The 11,737-nt window shown below is 39.0% G+C and overlaps 1 protein-coding gene across 1 annotated transcript; it reads right to left on the bottom strand.

Moving 5' to 3' along the window:
• Positions 1-556: 556 nt before the first annotated feature.
• On the bottom strand, positions 557-6,923 carry LOC306860557 (sonic hedgehog protein-like). Its single transcript, XM_079402302.1, has 3 exons — positions 5,984-6,923; positions 3,207-3,468; positions 557-2,680 (listed from the first exon to the last, which is right to left on the bottom strand). The coding sequence occupies exons 1-3, from the start codon at positions 6,293-6,295 to the stop codon at positions 1,887-1,889; spliced, it is 1,368 nt and encodes a 455-aa protein (XP_079258428.1). The 5' UTR covers positions 6,296-6,923; the 3' UTR covers positions 557-1,886.
• Between the last annotated feature and the right edge of the window lie 4,814 nt (positions 6,924-11,737).

The following is an 11,737-nucleotide window of genomic DNA, read 5'->3' as shown; positions in this document are numbered from 1 at the left end:
ATGCCAGAGATAAATATGATGGAAGAATGGCCATTTATGGACATGCTGGAGCACCACCAACATCTACCACAATGAAGTCATGTTCTCTCCAATATATTACTCAAGCATGCTGCATTAGGTTGTTTATTTTAGTCAAAAACTGAAATTGGTCTGCACAGTACAGGCCTTATCTGTCTCATATTGTTCTGTAAGAGCATTGAAATATTGATCTCTATAGAATATAACTTGATGGCATTTTTTTTTCTCTGTACTTTCCGATCATATCCCATTGACAATATTAATAACTTCTTCCCAGCTTTCACTGGGATTAGTTTGAACTGGAAAGGTTTTGAGGGAGCCTGACTAAGCTCATCTTTAAAATCTGATTGGTTCGCCAAAGGTAATTGTTGGGTGGGCCTACATTACAGTCTTTGCCATTGGCCTGATCCAGATAGAGTTTAGAACATTTCCTCTCCAGTGAGGGTGTGTGTCCATCTGCCCCCTCCATGACCAAGATAATCCTCTTCTATACCTTCACAAAAAAAAAAAGCATGCAATTCCAAAAATGCAACACAGTCTCAAAAGCATTATTTTAGTTTTACAATGCTAAATCCTTTACATTGTCAGACTGCACTTAAATTTAATTCAACATTTTGTTTGTATTGCATTAATGCTGATATGTATTTCAAACAGGAAAAATAATAGAGAACAAATTAGAAACATTACAAATAATTTATTACCTTTTTAATTAATTCCAGGAAGTTGTTTTTCAGAACAGAAAGATTGTAAATCATACTAAACACATCAGAATAGTGGTGTATTCTTTGGTGTCCACAAGGGGGTGTGATGCACTTAGTAAAAAGGGAAAGGGAAGTGGTGTGGGGCCGAGTATGGTGACCCATACTCGGAATTTGTGCTCTGCATTTAACCCATCCAAGTGTACACACAGTAGTGAACATACACCCGGAGCAGTGGGCAGCCAATGCTGCGGCGCACAGGGAGCAGTTGGGGGATTGGTGCCTTGCTCAAGGGTTTCACCTTAGTCATGGTATTGAGGGTGGAGAGAGTGTTGGTTATTCACTCCCCCACCTACAATCCCTGCCGGACCTGAGACTCGAACCCACAACCTTCAGGTTACAAGTCCAACTCTCTATCCATTAGGCCACAACTGCCCACAAAGCCAGCCTGTTATTCCTTGAATGAACCAGAATTAGTCATTAGACATGGTTAAACTGTGTTAACACAATATTTCGTTCACAACTCATTTCTGCTTAAAACATCTAAATTACCAGATACAGGACATGATGTAATATGCTGATTTGTCAAAAAAAAAAAAAACATTTTTTTTTTTTTAAATTGGGAACTGACATGATATTTTGTACTCCGTACACACTTTGTTGTGAATAAAATCTAAGCAGATCATGTTTATTTTGCGACACAATAAACTACAATAACTTTAGGTAAAAATAAGATTACAACAACTGCATCAGTGTCTGCTTGGATAAAAAATGAACTACATGAACAGTTTAGCATGAAATATATATTATGAATCCCAAAGTATAAAAATAAATATTTATTATTCTTTGAAATATTTTCTTGTAAAACAAACATAAAAATATGTTTACATTTTGAATCCCATAATTGTCCATATGGTGATTATTCAATATGACAAATTCATATTTGAAAAACTATGATTTTTTTAAGTTACACTGAATATTTCACATACAGTATATGCATAACTGCAACACGTATACAAATTCTAAGTAACTGTAACTGGACATTATATGTGGTGAGTAATTATACCAGTTATAATGCCTATTGCATTTCCTTTTTGGTCAGTAGTTTTTAAAAAAGCTATCATTTATTTTTCAGTTGACATTATGTTTGCATATTCCCTGTCTTGACCATCAGTAAAACTTCTGAGGGTCAAGAAATATCTGTCCTAATGTGTGCAAAAGCCTTGCATACCAGTAAACCTCCTTTTGTTGCAAAAAACTGTGTTCATTTTTTGTTTCCACTGTGACATCTGGGAATTTCTTGCATATGCTGGAAGAACTGTTGTGCATCACATTTGTGAGGAAAGTCTGATCTGTGGAACAGATATTAGGGACCATCGCACTACTGATAACCACCACTCTTTGTGAGTTCTCTTCCATTACTGTCTGGAAAAAGCTAAAAAAAACACGTAAAGGCCAAAATGCCCAGTGTGCGAGTCTGTGATCCTCAACAGAAGCGTAGTTGGATACCAGCATGCCATCCACAAATAAGTTCCCATGTTCTGTCAAAGGAGCATAAACCCCCATCCTCTCCTCCAGTGAAATTGAGACCACTTTAGATGGCTGAAGTCCTCTGTTGTCCCCAGTAGTAATTATATAGTCCCCAGTCCTAACTTTTTTGGCAAACATAGCTTCATACTCATGGTGGTGCAGTTTGCGATTGCAAGCCGCAAAAATGAGGTGATTGGGAGTAAGCGCCATTTGTTTTCCATTTTCAGTGGTAAAAATAAAGAAAGTGGTTCTGCTCTCTCTATCCAGATGTAAAAAGAGAAGTACCTGACTGAGAACAACTTCACCTGACTCAGACAAGGAAAGCACCTTCTCGCCAGGCCGCAAACATGACATAGGTTTTTGCACGCTATCAGCCATTGTCACAAGTCCCGATCCTGAAAAGCAGCCACCTTTTTCCACAGCTACAGAGTGATCTGGAAAAATTTAGAGGTGGAAGAAACGTAAGATGTGAGAAATACTCCACATCTATAACATATATGAAATAACCCCCATATATAACATACATGAAATCACCCCATAGCAAGTGGAGCTGGGGAGGATGGAGGGTTCTAAAGCACTGAAATTGCTATAGCAAGCGCTAGCCGAGTATTTAAACATTGAGCACCTGCTCCATGTGAATAATGGTGTCATTATATCAGCTTGAATTAGACCTATCGGACTTGGCCATCCAGAGAGCAAAAGGCCATAAAGGGATAGTTCACCCAAAAATGAATTATGTGATTTACTCAGCCTCATTAGTTTTTGTCCATGCATTGGACATCACTAACTTTCATTGTGTGGTAATTTTGCTAAATATCTTCATTGTTGTCTCTCATACAGTTTTGGAACTACATGATGGTGAGTAAATGATGACAAAGGTTTTATTTTAGGGAGAACTATCACTTTAAGAGCTAACAAATAAAGGAGTAACAAATGAAAAGAAAAGATTTACAAGCTTACCAGCTTTGACAGAGCAGTGTACATGGTACTTGGATTCATAATGCACCCAGTCAAATCCAGCCTCCACTGCCAACTGTGCAAGTAGTCCATATTTTTTTGTGTCCCTGTCTGAGGTGGTGATGTCAACCGCACGGCCCTCATAATGCAAAGAACCAGGAGGGTGATGGCCATCCTCATCCCAGGCTTCCGTCACTCGGAGTCGGACCCCGGGCCACTGGTTCTTTACTGCTATTGCCAGTTTATTGAGGCAGTCCTTACAGCGCTGTGAAGCAGAAAGAACAAATGAAAGCATTAAACAGGTGATACAAAGGGAAGGACTATACCATAAACAACTTTGGAACCCACTGACTTTGATTGAAATTACTAAAAAATACCTTGACATTTTTCAAAATATCTTCTTCTGTGTTCCACAAAATAAAAAAGGTACTGCAGGTTTACAACTTCTTAAGGGAGAATATTTAGTTTTGGGTGAATTTTCACTTTAACTGTCCCAGATTGGCAAAGCTCCTCCTTTTCTACCAATGATTTAAACCAGAGGTGTGCTAATGCTGAAAGCACAGCAAAAACCATGACATTTCAGAATTCTTTGTCAGAATTTGGCAAAGATAGACATCAGCAATTTTTCTCCAGCATATTCAGCTCTGCAAAAGGCCATTTCCACCCCCAACATCTAACAATAAGAACAAAGCTACTTTAACTCATTTCCAGCATTCTTTGGACATTTCAGCATGGTCACAGAGTAAAGTCAAGGTCAATTCCTTTTTTTTTTTTTTCACACGATTGGAACATTTTCACACAGTCTTTTGAATGACCCCAGTGTCAACCTTGAGACTTTGTAGTACAGAATTTAGACGTCCTCCAAGCATTCTCTACACCATAAGTAATGGGGAATCTGTGAAAATTTTGTATTTGTCAGTGAAAATAATATTATGTGACCTAGGGTCATGATTGAGGGGGTATGGGAAAAGGTGAGAGAGCAAGACAGGGTCGAAAAGCCAATTAGAGCAAGAAGAAAGCAAAGTCTGAGCGAGCAGGCAGATGGATGGAATGTTTAGACGTCTACTTGGGAATGTGACAGCAAGAGTGAGAAATCAAGAGGGGAAGAAAACAAACCAGGGAGATTTTTCTCGCAATGCTGTTGGACAGAGGCGATTCATTGTGAAAACTACAATAGAGGCTTTTCCGATGGTGCCATTACTTCAACAGGCGAGAATTCTGCACAGGCGACCCCGCAGCAGAGGCTTGAAAAGATGCACAAAGGATAGCTTTCAGAGTTGGGCAATGAGAGGGCACATGCATACGTACACATACACCAACTTGAAGCACTTTCATAAGTGTCCTCACAGTTAACTAGTTGTCAATCTTATCAAATTTATTATCAGTGATATCAAACATATCAGTAATATCTCAAAACGACCTATTATACCATAACAGATTAGGCCATGCCAAAGAATACAATGTCTATTTCTATTAACTTATTCAGCTGAAAATGTTCTTATTGCCGTTAAGAAATTAGTTTTGAATGTCAAATTTTTTGGCTTCTATGTATTTAAGGTTTAAAAAGAATATTTAGTGTACTCTGTGTTCTTCACAATGTTATCTGCCTTACCTACCCTCATGTTTATACAAGGGAACATGTACACACTCCCAAGCTAAGAAAGTAGAGGTGTAGTGATAATTTTATAGCTCACTAACAAAGAACTTGGTTAAAGATTAAATGGTGCTGTGGCAGTCCAGAGAGTCTTAATGTCACGTTTTTTTACATTGCCTAGGGAATATGGCAACATGGGTAAACAATCTATCAACATCATGAGATCGCAACAGTCAAAATATCTTTTAGACAAGTAAAACATTTGCAGGACCTGTCCAGAAAAATTTGCCTTCTATCACCGCTTTATAGTTGTTTGCATCAATTTTCAAAAAAAAAAGACAATGAAACAGCTGAATATCAGGAATAATAAAACCGTTTTATTTTCAAGTACTGTTTAACTGTGCTTGAAGTATGTCATGGTTGACTGAGAGAGTTAAAAGAGCCACCTGATGCATATGGGTCATTCCATGAAATCTGTGCCTTTTCCATTTTGATTTTAAATTAGGTTTTAAACATTACATGAGACAAAGAATGTCATTAGATGACAAGAAATTGCTTTTTGCTAATTGTATACATTCTAAAACTGCTATATATATATATATAGGCTACAGTAAATAAGCCTTTAAAAAGTAACAGGGTTGACAGTAACAAGGTTGACCGTTTTACCATTCATTTAGCCAATACTAGCCTTTTGCTCAAGATTATGACACAACCAAATGTTTATGAGAAAGACTATGCTGACAGATGTACAAATATAGTTTTCAATAAAAAACTGCATACTCTCTACATAACCATACTCAAATCCCTACTGACAAAGTTAATTAAATAAACAATAAAAAGACAGGCACCTATAGGCCATGAAAAGTTCACATTCTGAAAAATGATAATGTCCTAATGACATATGCATAATTTTAATATAGGAGTTTACACCTATCTTTGAAAAATTATTCGAATATGTATTCTAATAAATTAGAATAATACATTTCAAATAAATTATATAATTAATATATAACTTGTTATATTAATTATGTATAATAATATATGAATATATCTATTAACATTACATCTGTTAAGAAACATTAAAGTATCGTTTAGTCATTGCTTACACGTGAGCATAAAACACACAAAAGCACTGTGGAACCCAAACGGGACGCAACTGATGCTTTTAGACATTGGTCTTCTTTACCTTGGTCATGAACCGGTCAGCTTTGGTGTGTTCCTCGTCTTTGAAGTCAATGTCAGTGTTATAGTTGCACACGAGCTCATTGAAGCGTTCCGAACTGCGCGTTATCCTGCCTTCCTCTCTTCCGCTCGCTCCCAGGTTGTTCTCAGAGACACCGGGCACGTACTGTTTGTAAGACAATGGAGTCAACTTGCGTTGCCTATGGCGAGTGCCGTAACCTGGACCCGGTCCGCATCCCTCCACTAGCAGCCATGAGTAAAGCCAGGCAGTCAGCAGACCGAGCCTCGCCAGCTTTAACCAAGGAGCAAGCGTCATTGACGCGCGTGAAGTGTGTGAGGGGATCAGCGAGCCGCGAACCCTGCAGCGCGAGCGTCTCTGCCAGCACCTCGTGGCATTTCGTTAACACAACTGACTTTTTCCACGTCCATATCACGGTGTTGAATTAAAATTAGCCTCGTGAATCATTGACTAAAGTGTAGCCTAATGGTTTCCAGATGAAACTGATTATTTAGAGTTTAACATCAATGCAACCGACATCCAGCCATGGTGAGGGTTTAAACCTGAAAAGTTTAGCATATAATTAGTATATAATATCTAGCGCTTAAATGGCTTACGCGGGTCGATCCATTTATATAGCCAGATTTCAGCATTCCGAGCAGAGGTGGATTGATCGCATCCTCGTTTGTAGATATTGGCATAGCAACAGGTGCTTCATCCCATCATCCTACTCCACCTTGGACAGCTCCGCGCGAAACAGCGTTTTCTGAGGTTAAGTTCACAGCGCGCGTTTCTGTTTGTCCTCCTTCCTGATAGTCGCGCTCAAACATAATTTCATTCCTTTACTGTCCGAGAGCTCTGACTCTGCTTCGACATGTGTTTGCTCACGCTTTTAACAGTTGCGCTCAGACCATTGAGTGTTTGTGACCGGACAAATGTAGCCCTCCCTTCCTGCGCGCGCGCCGGGACAGTAGCGCACACGCCTCCCCTCGCGCGTTTCCAGTCATGCAGTTGTGAAGTCATTACAGTGTATTGCAACGAGTGGGGGATACTTTCAAAAAGTTGAACTTTACTGTGCTGTGTATCTAACAGCATATTTGTCCCTTCTTTTAAAGTGAGAAAGGATGGACTAAAGCTATAGGCCTAATCAATATTTCTCAGGGTCGGTTTATAATTAAATATACATTTCTGTACAGTTTTCTCTCTTGGCTACAAAAGCTCTATTGCACCGTTAATAACTTAAAAAAAAAAAAAATAAATAAAAAAAAAAAAAAAATATATATATATATATATATATACTGTTTATTGAATGCATGTTGCCCTTTTGTGACAACATGCCCCAGTGGTGATTGCTATCAAACTAATTTGGTGTAGAAACAATTTTCACTCAGAAATTGCTAGTAATTACAAATAAATGGAAAGTAACATTGAAGTTGAAAGTCTGAAATAGCTTATCTGGTAAAACTTCCAATAATTAAAAAAAAAATAAATAAAAATGTGACAACTTGCCTGGACCTCAGATTTATGAAAAAATACTGTTGTTGTGAGGACACAATTTAAGTGTTTTGTTAAAATCAACCTCCATTATATAGATGACCCTTGCATAAATTGTTCTAATCATTTCTAATCATCAACACTAATTATGCTAAGAGAGTTTTCAATGCCAATGCTAGGGGGAAAAAATATGTAAAGAAAAACTTTTGAAACAAAAGCTTGTCCTTTGAAACACAAAGACTGTGTGACAACTAGCCCCGGTCTCCTCTATATTCACTCAATCAGTTTGTAGTGTATTTAGATGCAGGTGAGGGTCGTTGACATGAATCTAAGCTTCATGACAGCTTCCTGCTGAGAGATAACAGCGTCATTTCTGTAACTCATTAATTTCTCTCTCTTGTTTTTCTCCTGAAGGAGAAGACACTGGCTGACACATGTGCCGAGAAGACCTCTGGGCTGTTAACACCCATGTTTTATCAGCTTCGTAATTATAAACCACCTCTGAACAATGGCTCAAAATTAGAAGACAATACAAATAACTCAAGTCAATATGGCATTGCGAGCAAGAGGAAGAAAAATAAAGAGCAGCAAAATATCAAAATGATTTCCGCTGGCCTACGCTTAGCATCCAGACCTTTGGCATCTCAGACAATTAATTCGCACACACAGATAAAGCATGCAAAGGTTAAGGCTCTTAGGAAATCTATCAACCTATTAAACAATAGTATTTTAAGTATTTTCCCTTCATAATCTATCTTTGTATAAAAAATTTTTTAAAACTTAAAAGTTTATTTTCAGGTTTAAATTGCATTTTTAAATTACAATTTTACATTGCAGTCTCACACTAATAGACAAAAACAGCTATAAACTAAGATATTATTTTGTTCAAGTGGTTTATTTATGTAACGTGTTAGAATAAATCAGAGATCCATCCCAGTCATTCAGTAGGTCATATTTTATGCACTTCCGAAACTCTGATGGATGGATCTGTGGTTCAATCACACGTCCCAGACACCACAAATAACAGCAAATGTGGGGAAAAGCTTAATCACAAGTACAAATGCTTTCAAGAGCACAATCAGTGCTACTGATATTTTGCCAAGGGGAAATAGAGAAAATAGCTGCCATTAAACATTAAAGGGAGGAGATGACAATAAAAAATAAACACAACTGTTTCAAAATGGAAACTGTGTAATTGTTATTAGTATATCTGCCTCCCCACTTCCTAGTCTCTTAAGCGACCTCACTCCCCCACTTCAGGATGGGAGTAGTGAATGGCTGAGTTTCCTGAGCAGCCACAGCACAGAAAATAAGATCTTTCCTGCCAGAGTTACTCTGGCCCTCGTTTTCCCGTTACAGACGAATCATGACTACACCTGGCCTTATAATAGTAAAGTGCCATTGAGCTCATGGTGCTTTACTTGGCATCAGCAAAATTAGATGCTGCGTCATTCGCAAAGCCTTCAATTCCAAAATTGCCTCGAATAGTCAGCTGATCTTGGGGGGTGATGGTGTTCAATCAATCATGTCAGATGTTACAGAGCATGTTTATGTAACACGGGCCTGTAAATAAGGTCGAGCCACTAAGATTTAGTAAGAAAATGCTGACTAGACACTATTCTGCATACGTTTCCTGAGACAAAATCTTTTGGGGTTGCCAAGAAGAGTCAAGGAGCTTACACCCATTGTGACCCACCACCATCGGTCAATTCTATCGTCCCTCACCCTGTTATCAGTGCAGGAAGAGGCAGGGTGGTGTCAGACTGTGCTATGCTAAAAGCACATGATTTCTGGCTTCAGCGCCAATATACGGCTTCATAGGCTGCCCCTTACCTTAAATAACATGCTTATCGCAGTCCAGAGCAATGTGACAGGGGATCATGGATAAACAGGATGATCTGTCATAGGTGTACATAGATACTCCGTGCTGCATTATGGCCTGGTTTAATCATCACATCATGCGCCGTCTATATATGCATGCTCTGTGCTTTTATAAGAGATTGAAGTTTGTCTATATAATAATTGTCGTAATACAACAACCGTGACAGAACAATAGAAGATCAGGGTGTAACTTCCTGACCCAAAACAGACAGTTTAAAGGTCAAGAGAAGAGAATATATTGCAGATAATGTACTGTACCTGCTATCATGCTGACCAGATTTAGAAACATGTTTTTACAGCAGTGAATAACTAACTTGGCCAGGAAAACAAAAGATAGCACAGGACAACATCATTTCTAGCTTTTATGACTAATTGATATATTATACAAAACACTCAGAGAACAATTCATTCAGCCTTTTAAAGTATTTATTCTAAAAACTGTGAAAGTCACTTTCACTTTGTCTAGAAATATAACAGTAGGTGCAAGTAACAAGTGACTGTTTTTACAAGTTCGTTCACTCAAACGATTCATTCAGAACCCTGATGCATTCAAGGAGTATTGAAGTGACTTGCTGAATTTGGTACCATACTAGCATACTATTTTAATATATCATTACATGCCATAAATAATATGCTATAAGTAGCGTTTCTGAATTTAGTAAATGTCTTTGAATGAATCATTGAATCGTTCACTCAAATTATTCATTCAAAACATTGATTCAGTCAGCAACAGAACACCTTTACTGTGTCTGTGTGTTGTTTGGAGCGTTGTGGCAAGCGAAAATAGACAAAATGACTATCAAAACAGTGTCAGAATGTAGATTATTCAATATTATTGAATAGTGCCATCTAAACAAAGCTTTGCGAATACTGAAGTTTTCTCTCAACTGTATCGTAAAAAAGGTTCATTACTCGAAGCTTGTCGACATGGCTAGTGGTAAACAATATGAATGGCACCCACCAGACATCCCATGAGCATACACTTCCACTCTATCTGGGCCAACTATGGCACATATGGCTCAGGTCTGGCAGTGGCAGAGGTCATATGGGCCAGATCAAGCCGGTTTTAGTGTCAGTTTTGGTTTGTTGTGTGTGGGCCAGATCTGGCCCGTGTGTGTCAAACCGGCTTTAGGTTGAGTTCTGGCTTGTTGTGTGTGGGCCAGATCTGGCCCGTGTGTGACAAACCGGTTTTAGGTTGAGTTCTGGTTTGTTGTGTGTGGGCCAGATCTGGCCCGTGTGTGACAAACCGGTTTTAGGTTGAGTTCTGGTTTGTTGTGTGTGGGCCAGATCTGGCCCGTGTGTGATAAACCGGTTTTAGGTTTAGTTCTGGCTTGTTGTGTGTGGGCCAGATCTGGCCCGTGTGTGACAAACCGGTTTTAGGTTGAGTTCTGGTTTGTTGTGTGTGGGCCAGATCTGGCCCGTGTGTGATAAACCGGTTTTAGGTTTAGTTCTGGCTAGTTGTGTGTGGGCCAGATCTGGCCCGTGTGTGACAAACCGGTTTTAGGTTGAGTTCTGGTTTGTTGTGTGTGGGCCAGATCTGGCCCGTGTGTGACAAACCGGTTTTAGGTTGAGTTCTGGTTTGTTGTGTGTGGGCCAGATCTGGCCCGTGTGTGACAAACCGGTTTTAGGTTGAGTTCTGGTTTGTTGTGTGTGGGCCAGATCTGGCCCGTTTGTGACAAACCGGTATTAGGTTTAGTTCTGGCTTGTTGTGTGTGGGCCAGATCTGGCCCGTGTGTGACAAACCGGTTTTAGGTTGAGTTCTGGTTTGTTGTGTGTGGGCCAGATCTGGCCCGTTTGTGACAAACCGGTTTTAGGTTTAGTTCTTTGTTGTTTGTGGGCCAGATCTGGCCCGTGTGTGACAAACCAGTTTTAGTGTCAGTTCTGGCTAGTTGTGTGTGGGCCAGATCTGGTTTTAGGGTGAGTTGTGGCTTGTTTGTGGGCTAGAAATGGCCTACACACACACACACACACACACACGCACACACAAATATATATATAAATAAAGATGTCCTGTGATATTATTAAAGCTTCTGAATTAGCTTCTTTCTTAGCATATGCTCTGTCTCTTTACAGCTGCTGCAACCAAATCTTCAAAATATTTTAATTTTAAAGAAATAAAAGTCATTGTCAAAGTGGAGTGCACTAAAATGAATTAAACATAGCCTAAATAAAATTTGAGAGATTTAAGTTTTTTTATTTCTCTATAAAAAAAAATTTTTAGTTGCTGTGGTTGCTTTTCTGACAAAAACACCTCTGTGTGAGAAAGGCTGTTAAGTGTGTGAAGGGAGTGTGTCACAAGTGTGCAACGTGGGTGTGGATGTGCCGTTGCAGGCAGGCAGCGCGGCTCATTATCAGTTGATTAGCAAGTCTTTTCCGGACACAAGT

Source organism: Barbus barbus (genome assembly GCF_936440315.1).
Source record: "Barbus barbus genome assembly, chromosome: 41".
Taxonomy (NCBI): Eukaryota; Metazoa; Chordata; class Actinopteri; order Cypriniformes; family Cyprinidae; genus Barbus; species Barbus barbus.
The sequence above is the reverse complement of the archived record's forward strand: the minus strand, read 5'-3'. Positions and strand labels throughout refer to the sequence as shown.